The 21349-nt window shown below is 38.0% G+C and overlaps 2 protein-coding genes across 3 annotated transcripts; both read left to right on the top strand.

The window, feature by feature from the left end:
- Positions 1 to 4094: 4094 nt before the first annotated feature.
- Positions 4095 to 14251, top strand: LOC307129959 (uncharacterized protein). 2 transcript variants are annotated; one of them, XR_013816976.1, is made up of 3 exons: positions 4095 to 4251; positions 10392 to 10640; positions 10930 to 14251. XR_013816976.1 is itself a non-coding variant. In XM_079822780.1 (2 exons), the coding sequence occupies exons 1-2, from the start codon at positions 10556 to 10558 to the stop codon at positions 11949 to 11951; spliced, it is 1107 nt and encodes a 368-aa protein (XP_079678906.1). In that variant the 5' UTR covers positions 10432 to 10555; the 3' UTR covers positions 11952 to 14249. The 2 variants fall into 2 exon arrangements, 1 of the variants encoding a protein (XP_079678906.1); XM_079822780.1 differs by lacking the exon at positions 4095 to 4251 and having other exon boundaries at positions 10432 to 10640; positions 10930 to 14249.
- Positions 14252 to 15399: 1148 nt separating this feature from the next.
- On the top strand, positions 15400 to 20965 carry LOC307129940 (uncharacterized protein). Its single transcript, XM_079822745.1, has 3 exons — positions 15400 to 15541; positions 16736 to 16976; positions 19182 to 20965. The coding sequence occupies exons 2-3, from the start codon at positions 16892 to 16894 to the stop codon at positions 20318 to 20320; spliced, it is 1224 nt and encodes a 407-aa protein (XP_079678871.1). The 5' UTR covers positions 15400 to 15541; positions 16736 to 16891; the 3' UTR covers positions 20321 to 20965.
- The last annotated feature ends 384 nt before the right edge of the window (positions 20966 to 21349 follow it).

Genomic DNA, 21349 nt, shown 5'->3' with positions numbered 1-21349 from the left:
GCACCTTTGGCTCCAATTACAGCCTCAAGTCTTTTTGAGTATGATGCTACAAGCTTGGCACATCTATTTTTGGGCCGTTTCTCCAATTCTTCTTTGCAGGACCTCTCAAGCTCCATCAGGCTGGATGAGGAGCTTCGGTGCACAGCCATTTTCAGATCTCTCCAGAGATTTACAATCGGGTTCAAGTCTGGCTTCAAGTCAAGGCTCTAGCTGGGCCACTCAAGAACATTCACAGAGTTGTCCTGTAGCCACTCTTTGTTATCTTGACTGTGTGCTTAGGGTCGTTGTCTTGTTGGAAGATGAACCTTCGCCCCAATCTGAGGTCCAGAGCGCTCTGGAGCAGGTTTTCATCAAGGATGTCTCTGTACATTGCTGCATTCATCTTTCCCTCGATCCTGACTAGTCTCTCATTTCCTGCCCCTGAAAAATATCTCCACAGCATGATGCTGCCACCACCATGCTTCACTGTAGGGATGGTATTGGCCAAGTGATGAGCTGTGCCTGGTTTCCTTGCCATTCAGGCCAAAGAGTTCAATCTTTGTTTCTCATGGTCTGAGAGTCCTTCAGGTGCCTTTTGGCAAACTCCAGACGGGCTGTCATATGCCTTTTACTGAGGAGTGGCTTCCGTCTGGCCACTCTACCATACAGGCCTGATTGGTGGAGTGCTGGAGAGATGGTTGTTCTTCTGGAAGGTTCTCTCTCTCCACAGAGATGCTGGAGCTCCGTCAGAGTGAACATCGGGTTCTTGGTCACCTCCCTGACTAAGGCCCTTCTCCCCCAATCGCTTAGTTTGGCTGAGCGGCCAGCTCTACTGTGCTCATTGGGACCTTCAATGCTATAGAAATTGTTCTATACCCTTCCCCAGATCTGTGCTTCGATACAATCCTGTCTCGGAGGTCTACAGACAATTCCTTGGACTTCATGGCTTGGTTTGTGCTCCAACATAAACTGTTAACTGTGGGACCCATAAACCATAAAAAAATATGGACGATGCGTCTGCACTACCTACCACTGAAGAAAAGTAAAGCCGCCAACGTCCTAATATGGTGCTGACATCTTGCGCTGATTTGGGACCAGAGTCTGCGCAGTAGAGAGCAGGAAGTAGAGCCGCGATATCAAAAGCCCGCCCAAACTCTCGCAGATGCAGAACAATTCATTATGTCGGTGTGAAATAAACAGTTATGGAAATGTATAAATTAAAGCTAAAGCTCTAATCTCCTCCCGAAAATCCTGAAAAAAGTCTGTTGATGCCCCAGTGACAACTTCACTCAGAGAAGCCGTCAATCATGACGTCACATCCCGTGTGGGGCACGCTTGGTGGGACTTTCTATAGACAGGTGTGTGTCTTTCCAAATGATGTCCAATCAACTGAATTTACCACAGGTGGACTCCAATCAAGTTGTAGAAACATCTCAAGGATGATCAGTGGAAACAGGATGCACCTGAGCTCAATTTTGAGTGTCATGACAAAGGCTGTGAATACTAATGTACATGTGATTTTTTTTTCATTTTTAATAAATTTGATAAGATTTCAAACAAACTTTTTTCACATTGTTTGTCGAATTTTGAGGGAAATTAATTCAATCCATTTTGGAATGAGGCTGTAACATAACAAAATGTGGAAAAAGTGAAGCGCTGTGAATACTTTCCAGATGCACTGTATATTTGGGATGTACAGTATTGTCAACTCCAGTGGTTACACCTTAACTTTATGAAGCGATGAGAATACTTTTTGTGCGTAAAAACAAACAAAAAAAACGACTTTATTCAACAATCTCGTTCTAGTCCGTGCCAGTCTCCTATGCCAGGGCCGGCGTTTGCTATAGGCGAGCTAGGCGGTTGCCTAGGGCGACAAATGTGTTGGGGGCGCCCTCTAGTGGCGCCCTTAAACTTACTTCCCATTAAGGATAGAATTAAAACAAGCGAAATAAAACATACTGTTTATTAAACATGATCATCCTTGGGCGCCCCCTCAGCCGCACGTTTAATTACTTAACCTGATTATTAGATTGAATTGAAAGTGAATATTGTCTAGCACAGGCGTTAGGTCAGGCAAGTGTTTAGCACTGGCGCGTTCTTCAAAAATGAAGCGGTCTAAACCCTCGAGTGCACAGGGACGGAAAAAGAGAAAGGCAGACGATCAAAAGAAAGCCCAGTATAGAGGTAAGTCTTCTCATCTCAGCCATAAAGGTGTCAAACTAAATAAATTTACTTCGTATTATCGATATTATCAACTAATATTGGACGGCATTGGACGTTTCATTGCTGTCACTAAGCTATCACTAGCTAGCTAGTTATCTACATATTACTACGCATTTCACGGACAATAAGGAAATCCAGACGAGCCAAATTTTAATGCTGCTTCAATTTTGAAGGTGAATAGAAATGCCAGAAACAACTGTTCATCTTTTATTATTTAAGATAGGGATAGAGCTACAAGAACTTATATATTTTAATTTTGTAGTGGTAAGTACAGTGTATCCATAATAGCACTTTTGTTTGTAGAGGGTAGGCTATAGTTAATGTTTATATAGTTTATGGAGTTAATATTTGGTAAATATCCTTGAACATTCTTTCTAGCATTTGTGTATGACAAATTTATTGCAGTTGATCCTTCAAGTCTTAACTTTCTTGATTAAGTGTTGGAGTGACTATAAAAGCATTTTTGTTTGTTCATCCATAGTTTGAGTCATAATTTGTAAAATATCCTCCAACATTCTTTGTAGCATTTTTGTATGTGCAATTTATTAGAGTGTATCATTTAAGTCATAATTAGCTTTTTAAGTCTTGGAGTAACAATAGGAGCATTTTTGTTTATATAGTTTTTATAAATACTTAACCCATTTGTGCCCAATTTTTTCTGAATGGCATGTTCTGCATTTATTTTCCCCAGGTTTTTGTATTTTTTCTTGAAAATCGTATTTGAATCTGTGGCAACTATAGTTGCCGGTGGGCAAATATGTTGTATGCACCCCTTCAATGTCAAATATGAATAAGAGGAGAACATTTAGCATCTAACTCAAAATAACTGCTTTCAACAGATCAATCTTTATTCATAATCAAATTTATTATGTTTGACTAAGTATACTAAAAACTATAGATTTGTTGTAAGATGTGTTTTGTTTGGATGATTCTAGAGACCTTCATGATTATGTTGATATATATATGTCAACAAAAAATACTTATTAGTAACATGAAAATGACCTTTCTTTGGGAGGGTTTGCCTTCGTTGTGCTCCCTGGAAGTAGGGGTAGGAAGTTGGCAGTCTCATGTGACAGGAAGGAAGTTAATATATATTTTTTTTCTTGCAATCCTTTATTTGGTTGTCTGCTTGTGTGTCATTAAGATATAAAACATGGATAATATCTAGAAAAATACTTACAGAAGGAAAATGACAACTATACACTGGCAACTATAGTTGCCAGTGGGCTTAACAATTAGGGGGGGGGGGCGCAAAACTCAATCTCGCCTAGGGCAACCAAAGAGCTAGAGCCGGCCCTGTCCTATGCAGTAAACAGTGCAGCGCTTTTGAGTTCTACGGCAGACAATTCTGTTCACGTGAGCACGACGCATGCATGTGATAATAACGCAGGAGATGCACTGCATTTACAAAGTAAACTGAATAGGCACAGGCTAGAACGAAATTCTTGTCATAAAATCGTTATTTTTGTTTGTTTTTGCACAAAAAGTATTCTCCTTGCATCATAAAATTAAGGTTGAACCACCGGAGTCACATGTTAACAATGTTTTTACTGCCTTTCTGCGCCTTGAAAGTATTAACTAAATTGCTGTCTATGGAGGAGTCAGAGAGCTCGGGTTTCATCAAAAAATATCTTAATTTGTGTTACGAAAATGAACAAAGGTCTTGCGTGTTTGGAACGACATGAGGGTGAGTAGTTAATTATATAATTTTCATTCTTAGGTGAACTAACTCTTTAAGTGTTTTTTGTTAACATAAACAAACATCCTCTTCCATTTTCAATTTACTCTGATATAATCAGATTTCTGACTTCTACCTGCTCCCAGTCGAATCTGCTGTCGTGTGAAGTGAGACTGAATTTACTCAGCTCCTCTCCAGAGCCCCTCCCCTACGCGGCTTGATGATTTTGATAATGCTTAGTGCTAACTGCTAACAACAGTAGTCTGCTTTTGTTGTGATGGAAAGAAAAGCTACTGGATAAATTACTTAAGGAATGATTAAACTAACATCTGGATGCTTCCATGTGTGGTAATGAGTCTCCAGCATGCCAGGTATGTAGCGCTGTGATTTTAGTTGAATGTTGTATGTTGAATGTGCAATAACGATAGAGAACCGCAAACTGCTGATCTGATTTTATTTAATATGCCTAACGTTATACATTTTGAAAAGACAAGAGGGAAGAACAATGATATTATACATCAAAAACATGTTACGGACACGTTCAATACTTCCTAATAAAGGCAAACCCAGTTGGTTTCATATTAACATCGGAGTTCTGTCTTTAATAACTTTATTGTGGTGTATGCTAAATGGTTCATATGAGTAAATCGTTATTATTAACAAGTTATGACTATTAGCTTCAACTCTGCTTTCTCTTGTAGTCGTTGTTTTATAAAATAGTAATAAAATAAAAACATTGGTCTCTATGGATGGTGGTGACTGCAACGATCTTTAAGGGACCGTCAACAAATTCCAGGACATGTTAAAAAAATTATAATAATTTAAAAAAAAATGTTTATTGGAATGCTTTTGTTTCTGATATTGCCTGGGGAAAAGTTTGGCTGATTAATTACTAATAAAATGAGAGAAGTTTCCTTTCGAATTGTCCATCGTGTTTTTAATTTTTTTTAAGAAATTCAAAAAAGATATCGATACAAACTGTTCTTTTTATAAACAGCACCCAGAGACTTTAGTGAGTATATTTTGGCTTTGCCATTACTCTATATATTACTGTGGAAAGACTTTTCCCTATTTGTTATTGAGAACATTGACAAGGATTTTTCTTTTACTTTGGGATAATGTTTTGTTTGGAATTAATTGGTAAAAAGAGCATTTGCACAAAAACAAAATATACATACTTAATTTATTTGAACACATTTTGAAATACTTAAATGTACATTTTCAGGTCAGAAACCACTTTTTCATGTTTTGCTTGCTGAAGTACAACATTATTTTGAGACTATATCTAACTCGTGTAACAAGACGGCTTGAAAATCAATTGAAATATGGAAGTCTTTTAATATTTTCCTCAGATAGGTGATCTATTCTGATTAGTTATATACCCCTGTCATGAATTTGGCAATGTATATGTTTGTATGACATGTCACTGAACACGTGTGGTGCAGCTGCGTTCCAGTGCATTGAAATACAAGTATTTTTTATTTTTTAATGACAACATTAAGGTTTCAACAGTTTTTGAAAAGATTTATCAAAAACCTCCCAGCCCTTATGTGCAAAATAGAATAAAACTAACATCTAAGTAGCACTACCTGCACCTTGAAGTTTCAATAACTTGAAGATATTGTACGTATTCTGAAAGAAAATTCTGTAATGTCTTACTGGATATACTACATCTAAACATTTAACCTCCAACAAACTTAGCGATGTATTTAATTTTTATTTTTTTTAGAAAGACTTGTCTATATTTCTATGACATGTCGCTGTCCACGCACATGGTGCTGAATGGACAGGGTTCATCTGTGCCCCAGTGTATTGAAATAACTGTTAAGTGTTTGATTTCTTTTAAATTATCGACATTTAGATGTCAATAGTTTTTGACTAGATTACACAAAAACAAATTTAAAATTTGAGCATGATCTTCTAGATGTTATTACCTTCACCTTGTAATTTCAATATATTTTCAGTGGTTGCACAAATGAATCCCAAACCACTTGAACATTACTAAGCACTCTCCAAACAGATAGCTCATATTTTTGGGTATGGTCCTGACTTTGATTTATGGTAACATATAAAGCTAAATAGTTTCCACATGATGGAACAGAAATCTTCTTGTACTGGAGTTTATTTGTTACAGTCTACTGAACATACTACAACTTAGCTGAAGTCTGGGGATGATAAACCTGGTTTAGAGAAGCAACCCAGCCCATGTGCCTTTGCTGCAGAACTCAATAGATATGACAATACCCAAACTATGACCTGGAGTGTGTCCTTTGGAGGGTGCTTTAATAATGTTCAAGTGATTTGGGATTCATTTGGGATGCAACCAACCACTGAAAATATGTTGAAAGTTCAAGGTCCAAGTGGGAGCATCTGGTAGATTTTACATGTCCTCTAAATCACAATCCGGACAAACTTTTGAAACATACTTTTTTTTACTAATTAAAAGAAAATTAAAACACTTAAAAGTTCTTGCAATACATTGGTGCACAGCAGAACCGTGTGCTTTCAGCACCACATGCCTGGACAGCGACAAGTCAACTTAAAAACTAACTTCAAGTTAAACTTTACATTTTAACTGTACTATATTCAGTAAGGTTAAATAAAGACATTACATAAAACGTTACAACAACCTGTACAACATGTAAAATGTATTGAGCTCTATATGCTGTAGCATTATAAAGTCAAGTGAACTCAGAAGTTATGATCATACCCAAACTATGAGGTGAATTCACAAAGGCATATAGGCCCTGTGGGTTTAATATATATTACATGCACGTGAACTTATATGACATCCCCCATTAATCCGTAGGGTTTAATATGGAGTTGGCCCACCCTTTGCAGCTATAATAGCTTCACTTCTTCTGGGAAGGCTTTCCACAAGTTTTAGGAGTTTGTTTATGGATATTTTTGACCATTCTTCTAGAAGCGCATTTGTGAGGTCAGGCACTGATGTAAGACGAGAAACCCTGGCTCGCAGTCTCCACTCTAATTCATCCCAAAGGTGTTCTATCAGGTTGAGGGCAGGCCAGTCAAGTTCCTCCACACCAAACTCGCTCATCCATGTCTTTATGGACCGACGCTTTGTACACTGATGCACAGTCATGTTGGAACAGGAAGGGGCTGTCCCCAAACTGTTCCCACAAAGTTGGGAGCATGAAATTGTCCAAAATGTCTTGGTATGCAGAAGCATTTGAGTTCCTGGAACTAAGGGGCCAAGCCCTACCCCTGAAAAACAATCCCACACCATAAACTTTACACTTGGCTCAATGCAGTCAGGCAAGTCCCGTTCTCCTGGCAACTGCCCAACCCAGACTTCTCCATGGGATTTCCAGACAGAGAAGTGTGATTGGTCACTCCCGAGAACAAGTCTCCACTGCTCTAGAGTCTTTACCCCACTGCATCCCACGCTTTGCATTGCACTTGGAGATGTAAGGCTTGGATGAGCTGCTCGACCATAGAAACTAGGGGTGCACGATATATCGATTTAATATCGTTATCGCGATATCACGTTGCCCGATATTATATCGTAAGTCTCACGATAATTATGCGTTATTATGATATTATATTAAAACAAATTGAGACGCGTTTCACTGTATATACATTATTTATCGGATCTATTTTTTTTAAAAACCGGGTCCCTCCTACTCGCTCCAAAGCTAACCGTCACTCTCTCACTTCTCTCTCGCTCTATACACACACACACACACACACACACACACACACACACACTTGTCGGGCCGGCTCGACGCACACACCAGCGCACAACAAAACGAAGAGAAAGAAAAGAAAGGACCTAAAGAGAGAGCGAAGGGAGCAAGTGGAGCAAAAGAAAGAACACAAAAGTAAGAAAATGAGTGTTGCTCAGGGAGAAGATGAAATAGTTAAGAACCACCACAAGCCTATTTTTATTTCTCTCCGTTTTAAATATTTCTCTCAGTTTATTTCGGCTCTCTTTGAGTGTGCCTTTCAGTCTACGCGCTGATATGAGCAGATATCCGATCACTATGCACAAGTTAGGGGTGTTTAGCCACGCTTGCAATGCTGGTGTCAGAGAGTTATACTCACGGAACACTATAGTTTTTCACAATCACGAGTTCATTATTTGAATGCGATTTGAATGCGTTTTAAAGCATTACGTTACCGGTTAAACATTTCATTCGCGTGCTCATGCACTGTTTTAACATGCGCTGAGCTCGCGCACTAAAAGCCTGTCAAACACGTGATTACTGGACTAAGTAGTCTTATTGCGCTAATACTGTCAAATACACACATGGTTAACATAAACACAGTCAGTTATGTCTAAAGTGAAAGTAAAATCGCGTGTCTGTGTATTAGATGTGTAGAGGTCTTACATTGACAGAAGCGCAGCCTTTAGTGAACATGCTGCCGCTAGTCCTTAAAGGGACAGTTCACCTAAAACAATGTCATTATTTACTCATCTAATGTTGTTCAAACCTGTATTAATTTCTTCTGTTGAACACAGACAGCTGATAGTAGCCATTGACATCCATATTATTATTTCCTACAATGGGGACCAGCAACTGTTGGTTTCCAACATTCTTTAAAATATATTTTATGTCCAACAGAAGAAAGAACTTTATTCAGGTTTAAAACAACTTGAGCGCCAGTAATTGATGACAGAATTTTCATTTTTGAGTGAACTCTCTCTTTAACTTTACATTTATTCATACACTTTCATTCTGTACTGCTCTGAGCTGCCACTGTAAATCTTTATATATATATTTATTTTATATTATACTATACACTAGGAATGTGTACAAGGTTTTTTTAAGTATAGTTTTAAGTAAGGTTTTTCCAAGTCTTTTAAGTAAAATTCAAAAAGATTATTGCAATAAAAACAAAATTTTTTAAAAATAATAATAACTCTTTCTGTTCCTGTCGGCTAAGAATAGAATAGAAAAAAACTGATGTGACAAGCCATCAGAACCGAACCAAAAACGTGGTTAAAAACCGAGGTATGTATTGAACCGTGGACTAACTGTATTGTTGCATCCCTACTGTACAGCCAGATATGATTATGTATTTATTCATGTTGTACCAGTCCGATATGACTGTCAGTTGAAAATCTTTAAACCTTGTGTTGTAAGAATTAGTTTTATTTGTTATGAATCTATTTTGATGCGTTTTCTGTTACTTTTGTAATTTTACATAGGCTTAAAAATATCGAAATTAATATCGATATCGCAATATTCATTATCGATATCGCAATATCACATTTTTGTGAATATCGTGCACCCCTAATAGAAACCCATTCCATGAAGCTCTCTATGCACTGTTCTTGAGCTAATCTGAAGGCCACATGAAGTTTGGAGGTCTGTAGCCATTGAGTCTGCAGAAAGTTGGTGACTTTTGCACACTGTGTGCCTTGGCATGCGCTGACCCCGCTCTGTGATCTGTGATGGCCTGGGAGTTGTTGTTCCCAATTGCTTCCACTTTATTATAATACCACTAACAGTTGACCGTGAAATATTTAGTAGAGGAAATCTCCACACAAATTGTTATAAATTATCATTTACATGCTTGGAGTGTGTCTCAAACTCCATCTCTGCATATGCTTTGAGTTTAAGTTGCTTATAGTTTGATCTGCTGTAAAGTGTATCAACAACAGGCTGTTGGCGCCCTCTTCAGGCATTTGTTAGAATACATAATGTACATAGTATTATTGTTTATATTATGTATTTTAACAGTGTTGTTCTATGAAACCATGTGATTAATTGCTTTTGATACTTTATTTGAACCAAATATTACTGCCTTATTGTTATTATATATGTATTTTCAGTCATTTTAAAGGCTTACAACTTTGCAACCTAAACATGTTTTAATATCAGAACTTTCTGAAATGATTTAACAATTTTTAGAAGAATTGTTGCTTATACCCACCACCCCCTCTATTCGGTTTATAAATATAAGTTGATTTCTTTTGTCTTATGTTGGATTTCTGATTAGTTTAGATAATAATCAAATAAATAGGGCTGTCAAAAGATTAATCGCATCCAAAATAAAAGTTTGTGTTTACATAATATATGTGTGTGTACTCTGTTAATTATTATTTATATATAAATACACACACAAGCATGTATATATTTAAGAAAAAAGTATTATTTTTATATATAAAACATTTATATTTATGTATATTATAGATTATATAAATGTATATACAGTATATACATGCAAATATTTCTTAAATATATATATGAATGTGTGTGTATTTATATATAAATAATAATTAACAGAGTACACACACATATATTATGTAAACACAAACTTTTATTTTGGATGCGATTAATCACGATTAATCTTTTGACAGCCCTACAAATAACAGAACCTGTGCCCTGATTTATCATTAATGTACTTGGTTACATAAAAATGAGCAACTACTAATATGTAACCATCAAAATGCTTTATATTTGAACTAAATTAAAGGCACCATATGTGTTTGCTGAAAAAGTAATACAGTATTAATTCAGTAACTTCTCTTTGATTTGTCCAGATCTGGTCCTGTGGGCGTCAGTATCTCACAGTGATCACAGTTCACACCTGCAGTGAAGCCCCTTCCACAACAATTCACCAATAAATACTGGGAATATTCACATCATCCTACAAGAGAAGGACAAACTCCAGGTGTAGCAGCTGAAATCTGTGTGACTGTTAAAGATGGAGTTTATTAAAGAGGAGATTGAAGACACGAGTTACCCAGAACCATCCAGAATAAAACATGAAGATGCTGAGCAACAAACAGGTTGGTGTCCATTCTTGTTTCTTCATTATTGACTGTTGAGAAACAACATTAAGGTAACACTTCAGGTGGATGTGAAATAATGAACAAATTAGAGATGATAAATGATATAGAAAATACATCTAAATGATCATAATCTTGAATTGCTTTCCACATTGTAAATGGGTTAACAAGAAAAAGAGGGAACAAAACTTTGGCTCATCAAAGATCTGACCCTGATATTCTGTTGTTTTCTTCTGTTAAATCAGAGTTCACTTGAACTTATTTTAACCACATAATATTTTCATTTTAGACTGGATGGAGATGAAACCGCAAAAACATGAAACGAATGAAGCAGAGGACGAACAGCAGAGCATCACAACTCAAAGAATAAAAGCTAATAAGCCGTACACCTGCTCTCAGTGTGGAAAGAGTTTCAGTCAAAAAGGAAACCTTAACATACACATGAGAATTCACACTGGAGAGAAACCGTATACATGCACTCAGTGTGGAAAGAGTTTTTCTCAACACTCTGGTCTCAGGAATCATCTGCGGATTCACTCTGGAGAAAAACCTTTCAGCTGTGATCAGTGTGGTAAAGATTTCATTTTGTCAACACATCTAAAACAACACCTAAAAGTTCATTCAGATGAGAAGCCTTACGTGTGTTCTGTCTGTGGAAAGAGTATTTTATGGCTGCGCCATTTTAAACTGCACCAGAAAACACATGATGAAGTGAGAGATCATGTGTGTTGTGACTGTGGGAAGAGCTTTACTAGAGCTGATAATCTGAAACAGCACCAAAGAACTCATACTGGAGAAAGACCATACAAGTGCTCATACTGTGACAAAAGTTTCTGTCGGTCTGGAAACGTGAAATCACATGAACGAGTTCATACCGGAGAGAAGCCGTACCACTGTACTCAGTGTGACAAGAGTTTCAAATCTAAAACTGATCTGAAGTATCATCTGCGCCTTCACTCTGGAGACAAGCCATTTAACTGTGATCAGTGTGGTAAAAAGTTTATTTCATCATCACATCTAAAACAACACCTGAAAGTTCATTCAGATGAAAAGCCTCATTCGTGTTCTCTCTGTGGAAAGAGTTTTTCAAGTCTTTATTATTTTAAGCTGCACCAGAAAACACATACTGAAGTGAGAAATCATGTGTGTTGTGACTGTGGCAAGAGCTTTACTAGAGCTGAATGTCTGAAACTGCACCAAAGAACTCACACTGGAGAAAAACCTTACAAGTGCTCATACTGTGACAAGAGTTTCACTCAGTCTGCACACCTGAAATCACACGAGCGACTTCATACTGCAGAGAAGCCGTAACACTGTACTCAGTGTGGGAAGGATTTTAAACATTTGTCAAGCCTTCCACTCATGAAAAAACTGTAATGTATCAATGTCAAATACATTGAAGTAAATGTGTGAGATAAAATATGGAGTTTATACTAAAAGCACAGTGGGTCTCATTCACTAATAATGCTTCGTTCACACCAAACGCGAATAGAGCGTCAGGAGCGAGTGATTTCAATGTTAAGTCAATGGAAAGGCGCGTGCGCGAATTTAGCGTCTTGCGCAATATGCTCGGGTGATTCTTTTTTTGAATTCACGTGTTTGAAGTGAATTCGCATCTGACGCCCGAGTTGAAAATTTTTAACTTTGGCGTCAATTCGCGCCACATTAACCAATCAGGAGCCTGTGCTTGCTGCTGTCACGTGGTAAAGTGACGTGATGAGAAACCCCACATAATTTAAAAATACTACTATTGTGTCACAAAATGTAGTTTTAAGACTTTTTCAGGTGAGGATGTTGTTTAAAGCTCAGATATGTGGTTTATTTATAAAGAGAGCACCTATTTAAAAAAAAATACTCTTTGGTTTTTGGAGTTGTGAGATCCTGGCGATCACCGGGCGCTCAGCACTCATTAACCCCAGCGAGAGCAGCCTTTCCTCGGCAAGTCCTTCTGACGTTTGCCGCTGGCTCGGATGTCTCTGTAGTGGTTAAACATGAGAGAGAATTCGTCTTGTGTAGATCTAACGGGTGATCTTTGAGCTCATGAATCTATAATTTGTCGTCTGCCACAGCGTTTTGATTGAGGGCAAAGAAGTTTCATAACTTTATATTTTAGGATATTTAAATATACATGCAGTGAATATAATGTAGGTAGTGCGTTGCCTGGACCACATTTGTGTGGCTATTAATGTTTAATATATTTTTTTAATGAAAAGAGGCAGAGTGGTGTTTTATGACACATTTCTCCTGGAGCGACTTGAACACGCGTCTATTTTGCTTCACACGCTCGATTTATATGTGTGTCCAATTCGCTGTGGACACGCAAATGGATTCAAAATGTTCAAGCGCCCAACTAGACGCGGGAGACGCAATTTTGGCGCTCTATTCGTATTTGGTGTGAACGCAGCATTAGTCCTTTCACACGGGGCGCGATTTTGACGTGTGAATAATTCACCGAACGTGAATGTGCTGCGGCCAAATTTTTTTTTATTTTTTCCGCTTCAATGGCGAATTTTTTTCTTTTAAACTCTCGCAGTGACAGAAAATGCTTCAACCAATCACATCCAAGGAAACAAAGGTGACAAAATGTTCAGTAGATGTCGCTAGCTATCCAATCAACATTAACCTTAGCCAGGTATCGCATTTCTCACGAGATTACAGATGGGAGTGCATGCAAATCGCTGTAGTCTACAGACAACGATAACATAACCTTTTGAATTAAAACATGCTGATTTTTTTTTCTAAACCTAATTGTGTCTGCGACTATGGAAAGTGAATGTGTTTCCGTCAGTATGTCTGTGGCACTTAAATGTTTACATTGTGACTCAACTGGAAACACAGCTGCTCCGGATCGATTGGTTCTTGAAGTTTGTGGTTTGTCTCATCAGATGCGCTGCTACTGTCTCTGGAGGAGCTCCTTAAATTGTCCCATAGACATTCTAAAGTAAGAGCGGAACCGGCCATGATAAAGTTTCAGCTCCTTTACAAGATTTGCATACTCCCCTTCAGACTCTCTGTTCTTTAAGACTGGTGCACCCAACCTTATTTTCGGTCTTTACTGGATGATGAAGTGTCCGTGTGTTCTCTGCTGTCACGTGAATGTTTTGGAATGTTGGAGCTCTGAAACGTCACAGACGTCGCAAATTCATATTTGTGTCGCGGCTGATGGGAATGGTTTTGACGCAAACTATTCGCACACGCGATATTCACTTTTCCACTTTGCTTTTTCGTTACGTGTCTGGTGTGAAAGGGCCTTCATTTTTTTTGTTGTACTTTATTTCTCTCAGGACTTCCATAGGAATTAATTGAAAACACTTGCTTTGCCCCGCTCCGTTATGAATGGCCGTGCGGTCCTGTGCAGTTTACCTTCGGTTTAGAATTAGCGATTTAAAAGCCCCCGCTGGTGATACCATATTACCGGTGTTGTCACACGTCGATTAACCGGTGGGAAAATTTCCTCACCATCATATCCCTAGTCAGGATGGGTTGTGTGCTAAATATGTATTTTTTTATTAGATACTTAAATGTCATTTACTTGTTTACTAAGTGTACTATATTGTGTTCTGATAGTATATGCAATTATGAGAAATAAAACCAAAACAACATCTTGTCTTAATCAATATGTGTAATGATTATTGATAACTTTTGCACTAAGCTGCCCTTTGCAGCCATAGTTTTAGGCCATTTACGGCCTTTTGGCTTTTTTGTGCTCATTATAAAGAGCGTGCACGGTGAACTGAACATTTATAAAGTTGACTTAGTTAATCGGCAGGAGAAACGTCTGATCACGGAACGAAGTGAGGACATGTAAGTGTTTTTGTGAATGCTCAGTTTTGTTGTGTTGCTTAGTTTATTACTTGCTAGTCATTTCGATTTTCTACTTATTTGTAATTTATTCTGTCATAGTCATTTTTAGCCAGGACATTTTTAATATAACTGATTGTGTTCGTCTGAAAGAAGAATGTCATATACACCTAGGATGACTTGAGGGGGGGAGTAAATCATGAGATAAATAATTTTTGGGTGAACTAACCCTTTAAAGTCACTGCAATCATTCTCATCTCACAGTAGGATACAGTAAATGAGATACATGAACATCTGTATATATTTAAGAATATAGTAATATTAAAATTTTACTTCAAAGTAAAATTGATGTGGATACCAGCTCATAGGGGGATAAAGGGCAATGAAGTGGTTGATGGATTAGCAAAACAAGCTATAGAAAATAAGGAGAGCATGAATATCTCACTTATTAAATAATGAAGCAAAAGCAATAATTCAAGCATATACCAGTTAAGAGTGGCAACAAAAATGGGATACAGGAAACACAGGACGTCAACTTTATGAAATACAAAGAGAAGTAGGCGTAGTGAGGATAATTAAAAGAAGCACCAAGGAAGGAAATATTTGATCAATATTAAGGGTTGGGCACACCATGCTGAATAAAACTTTAAAATTAATAAATAAGCATCCAACAGGATTATGTGAGCACTGTGGAATAGATGAGTCAGTAGAGTATGTTCTTTGTGACTAATGAACGAGAAACAATGAAGATGAACTTAGAAAGGTTGGGGTGGAAGGAAGGACTAAAGCTTAAAAATATACTTACTTATGAATTAGAGAGTTTACTTCTTTATCTCAAGAGAACCGATCTGATTAAGATAATTTAGGTTATTTGTATGTTTATGCGGTAATGGGTAAACTCTGATCCACACTCCAACACAGCAGGTGGCGATAATGCACCTTAACGTTGGTGCCACCCGCCATAAAAACAAAGAAGAAGAAGACGCTAGTAGTTTGCTTTTGTTGTCACGGAGAGAAAAGCGGCTGGATGAATTACTGGAGGAATGATTAAATAACATCTGGATGCATTCATATGTGGCAAAAGGTCTCCAGAATGCCAGGTATGTAGAGCTGGGATTTTAATTGAACATGTTGCAAAACAGACCAACTGGAGTGTATAAAGTTGGTTTGACGTTGGAAATTCTACAGATATTCAGCCGCAAAAAAAAAATGTCAATAGATTCTTAGTGAATAAGTATAATTGTAAAGAATTGTTAGAACGTAGAACTAAACACACATCACGGTATATATGTTTTTACCCTCAATGTGTTACAACGCCAGGAAGGGACCGTCCACAAAGTACATTTGGAAGGAAAAAATAGTTTGGGTTTGATCCGGTACATTGAATTATAGTGCAAAGTTAATCTCTGACAAATGTCTAGCCAGCTTTATCTCGGCCTTGAGTGAAATGTTCGATAGCGACAGAGAACCGCAAACTGCTTGTTAGAATCTAACTTTTAGGTAGACTGTCAATATATCCATATTCTCAATCATCAGTCAATGTCCACCCCTGTGATGTGTGGCAGCAGCTGCAGCGCAAGATATCTTGGGAGAATGCTCAAGGAACCACAGACACAGTGCAGTACTATAACATTCTCAAATTTATTAAGGATGAAAGGTCATATAAAGGTGTAACTGAAACATGTATGTGCGCAAAATGTGTGTATGTGTATCTTAATGTTTTGTCTGGGTGTGTGCGAATGCGTCCAAGGACTACTGAATGTTTTGTCTGATTGTGCACACGTACCATGGTAGAAAAGTTAGAAAGTGAAGCCCAAGAAATAAGAAAATATTAACACTGCTCATCTTATTTTATTTAATATACATTTTGAAAACAGTGAAGAACAATGGAATTATACACCAAAATTGTGAAATAGTACAAATAAAAACTGTGTCGATGCAGGTTTACTCGCATACCTTATGTCCTTATGACCTTATATTTTTGCAGGTGCCCCAACTAATATTTATTTTCATATTTTTGAATTACTTCCGTATTAAACCGTTTATAATGACCCAAACATACAGGATTATACATACAGTACAGGGCGATATATCAGTAGTTTTAACATTCATAACACTTGTCGCAGACATTGCACCACTCCAGCTGTTACAGTGAGGATAACGTAATGGCAGACTCTGTGCTTCTCACCCAGCCCATTCACATACTGCTGACACACATCTGTGAATTTTGCATAATATACCCACTTTAAAGTAATCCAGTATTAATTCAGGAATTTATCTTTTGAATTTTCCAGATCTGGTCCTGTGTATCTCACAGTGATCACAGTTCACACCTGCAGTGAAGCCCCTCCCACAACAATTCACCAATAAATACTGGGAACATTCACATCATCCTACAAGAGAAGGACAAACTCCAGGTGTAGCAGCTGAAATCTGCGTGACTGTTAAAGATGGAGTGTATTAAAAAGGAGATTGAAGACATGAGTGATCCAGAACCATCCAGAATAAAACATGAAGATACTGAGGAACAAACAGGTTGGTGTCCATTCTTGATTCTTCATTGTTGACTGTTGAGAAATAGCAAAATTAGCAAAAAAAATAGCAAAAAAGTCAATATGTCTCAGCGAGTATCCTCGTAAACACAGTCGGTTATGTGAGAAAGAAAGATGCATGTTCATATTAGGTCCGCACATTCATCTTTAAAAGGACAGCCTAATGTACCCGCAGCTGTTTGTCACCAATGGTAATCAAACAACAAAAGAGAAAGAGAAAATTACTTTTGTAGCTTTAACAAAGATCAATTGTATTAATTAATTAAATATGAGTAATATTTCATTTATACAGTGAAGACTTATTTTAGATTAGATTTTTTTTATTTCTGCACCTATATAATGTTATATTTACCTGAAAAAACACTGCTTATTTCAATTGTATCTTTCTTCTATTGTATTTATCTATGCTTGTAATTTATTATTTTCTATGCAGATTCACTCCCCTACAAAATCACCCCTATTTTTCTAGAATGATTAATACTTTTCAAATAGAGCTATTCAAATCATCTGGTGACATGGTTTTAAATTGCAATACAGTGCATCCGGAAAGTATTCATAGCGCTTCACTTTATCCCCATTTTGTTATGTGCAGCCTTATTCCAAAATGAATTAAATTCCTTATTTTCCTCAGAAATTCTTCAAACAATACCCCATAATGACAATGTGAAAAGTTTGTTTAAAATCTTTGCAAATGTATTAAAATTAAAAAATACATAAGTAGTCACAGTCTTTGCTCAATACTTTGTTGAAGCACCTTTGGCACTAATTACAGTCTCAAGTCTTTTTGAGTATGATGCTACAAGCTTGGCACATATTTTGGGCAGTTTCTCCCATTCTTCTTTGCAGGACCTCTCAAGCTCCATCAGGCTGGATGAGGAGCTTCGGTGCACAGCCATTTTCAGATCTCTCCAGAGAATTTCAATTGGGTTCAAGTCTGGCTTCAAGTCAAGGCTCTAGCTGGGCCACTCAAGAACATTCACAGAGTTGTCCTGTAGCCACTCTTTGTTATCTTGACTGTGGGCTTAGGGTTGTTGTCTTGTTGGAAGATGAACCTTCGCCCCAGTCTGAGGTCCAGAGAGCTCTTGAGCAGGTTTTCTTCAAAGCTGTCTGTACATTGCTGCATTCATCTTTCCCTCATCCTGACTAGTCTCCCAGTTCCTGCCGCTGAAAAAAATCCCCACAGCATGATGCTGCCACCACCATGCTTCACTGTAGGGATGGTATTGGCCAGGTGATGAGCGGTGCCTGGTTTCCTCCAGACATGACGCTTGCCATTCAGGCCAAAGAGTTCAATCTTTGTTTCATCAGACCAGAGAATTTTGTTTCTCATGATCTGAGAGTCCTTCAGGTACTTTTAGCAAACTTCAGGCGAGCTGTCATGTGCCTTTTACTGAGGAGTGGCTTCCGTCTGGTCACTTTACCATACAGGCCTGAAAGGTGGAGTGCTGCAGAGATGGTTGTTCTTCTGAAAGGTTCTCCTCTCTCCACAGAGAAACGCTGGAGCTCTGTCAGAGTGACCATCGGGTTCTTGGTCACCTCCCTGACTAAGGCCCTTCTCCCCTGATCGCTCAGTTTGGCCGAGCGGCCAGCTCTAGGAAGAGTCCTGGTGGTTCCAAACTTCTTCCATTTACAGATGATGGAGGCCACTGTGCTCATTGGGACCTTCAATGCTACAGACATTTTTCTGTACCCTTCCCCAGATCTGTGCTTCAATACAATCCTGTCTCGGAGGTCTACACACAATTCCTTGGACTTCATGACTTGGTTTGTGCTCTGAATGTTAGCTGTGGGACCTTATTTAGACAGGTGTGTGCCTTTCAGAATCATGTCCAATCAAATGAATTTACCGCAGGAGGACTCCACTCAAGTTGTAGAAACATCTCAAGGATGATCAGTGGAAACAGGAGCACCGGAGCTCAATTTTGAGTGTCATGGCAAAGGCTGTGAATACTTGGAATAAGCCTGTAACATAACAAGATGTGTAAAAAGGGAGTTTTCGATATTGTGCTGCCCTAATCTAAATTAACATAATCTTGAATAGCTTTCCACAGTTTAAATGGGTTAACAAGAAAAAGACAGAACTAAACTTTGGCACATCAAAGATCTGATACTTGATACTCTGTTGCTTTCTTCTGTTAAATCAGAGGTCACTTGAACTTATTTTAACCACATAATATTTTCATTTTAGACTGGATGGAGTCGAAACCGCAAAAACATGAACTGAATGAAGCAGAGGACGAACAGCAGAGCATCAAAGCTCAAAGAACAAAAGCTAATAAGCCACACACCTGCTCTCAGTGTGGAAAGAGTTTCAGTCAAAAAGGACACCTTAAAACACACATAAGAATTCACACTGGAGAGAAACCGTACACATGCACTCAGTGTGGGAAGAGTTTTTCTCAACACTCTGGTCTCAGGAATCATCTGCGTGTTCACTCTGGAGAAAAGCCATTCAAGTGTGATCAGTGTGGTAAAGATTTCATTTCATCGTCAAATCTAAAACATCACCTGAAAGTTCATTCAGGTGAGCGGCCTTATGTGTGTTGTCTCTGTGGAAAGAGTTTTTTATGGCTGCGTCATTTTAAACTGCACCAGAAAACACATGATGAAGTTAGAGATCATGTCTGTTGTGACTGTGGGAAGAGCTTTACTACAACTGCCCATTTGAAAAATCACCAAAGAACTCATACTGGAGAAAGACCTCACAAGTGCTCATATTGTGACAAGAGTTTCTGTCGTTCTGAAAACCTGAAATCACATGAGCGAGTTCATACTGGAGAGAAGCCGTACCACTGTACTCTGTGTGGAGAGAGTTTCAAATGTAAAACTGATCTGAAGTATCATCTGCGCCTTCACTCTGGAGAAAAGCCATTTAACTGTGATCAGTGTGGTAAAAAGTTTATTTCATCATCACATCTGAAACAACACATGAAAGTTCATTCAGATGAGAAACCTCATGTGTGTTCTCTCTGTGGAAAGTGTTTTTCATGGCTAAAGAGTTTTAAACAGCACCAGAAAACACATGATGAAGTGAAAGATCATGCGTGTTGCCAGAAAACACATAATGAAGTGAGAGATCATGTGTGTTGTGAATGTGGGAAATGCTTTTCTAGAGCTGCCAATCTGAAACAGCACCAAAGAACTCATACCGGAGAAAGACCTTACAAGTGCTCATACTGTGACAAGAGATTCACTCAGTCTCCACACCTCAAATCACATGAGCGACTTCATACTGGAGAGAAGCCATACCGCTGTTCTCAGTGTGGGGAGGATTTTAAACATTTGTCAAGCCTTTCCTCTCACATGAAAAAATGTTACAATGTATGATGTTTTATTAACAAAGTTCAGGAGGAGCACTCAGCCAATCAACGATAAGAGGTGTATATATATTCTGCTGATACAGTTTTTTGATACAGTTTATCAGCATCCCTCCACCACCCTTTCTCCGCACTTCTAGTTCTAACCACATACATACTCTGGGCTCGGGCCAAATTCAGAGCTCCCCCCGGACAGCATGCCAAATACGCATTAAAACTTTACTCTCTCTGAATTATATGTAAGTGTGAACTCATGAAATCAATGTCAAATACAATCAAGTAAATGTGAGATAAAATATTGAGTTAATACTAAAAGCACAATATCAGTTTAATTTGGTGAAAAACTTGAAAGACTTAAAGCAGCACTAGGTAACTTTTCAACCTTTATAATATATTTTCAAACCTCTTGTGATGATACATCGACTTACAATAGGTTGAATGACACGTCTGCCATAGCCTGACTGGGTCTGTGTCGTTTTTAATCGTACTTTTAAACTTCGGGTTTCGGGTAGTAACCCAAGAAAAAAAAGAACTACAAAATTCGACTGCTTTACGGCATGTACGTCACTTCCACCACCACCCCCACTTCCTTAAATTCGGACGTGCGAGAAAAACTATAATTTGTTTGCCGAATGTTATAGTCATGGCCGAAGCAGCACAGAAAAATAAAAAAGCAAAGGTTTTGTCGGAGGAAATCAAAAAGAGGAAATGAGAAAGTGATCGGATTAAAGGCAGGACGAGGATCAACATTGGGCCAGCGTTTGCTCGTTGGCGTGAGCTGAAGGAGGAGGGGCTACATTCTTGCAAGTAAGTTAAATACATAAGACGTATAAAATCATATTTTAGGATACCTAACATGACTGTGATATTGGTTTATTTGTCTTTCCTAAGCTATAATGCAAATCGATTTTTAAAATTTGCAGATTCATCTAGGGTAGCTTGATATTATAATATTGACGATATATGGTTATTACCTACCACTCAAACATTGAATTGAAGTATCATATAGATTCTGTAAAACGGGAACCAATAGACTAGG

This window comes from Gobio gobio (assembly GCF_949357685.1).
Source record: "Gobio gobio genome assembly, chromosome: 8".
In the NCBI taxonomy this organism is placed as follows: Eukaryota; Metazoa; Chordata; class Actinopteri; order Cypriniformes; family Gobionidae; genus Gobio; species Gobio gobio.
This window is presented reverse-complemented; position numbering and strand designations above follow the sequence as displayed.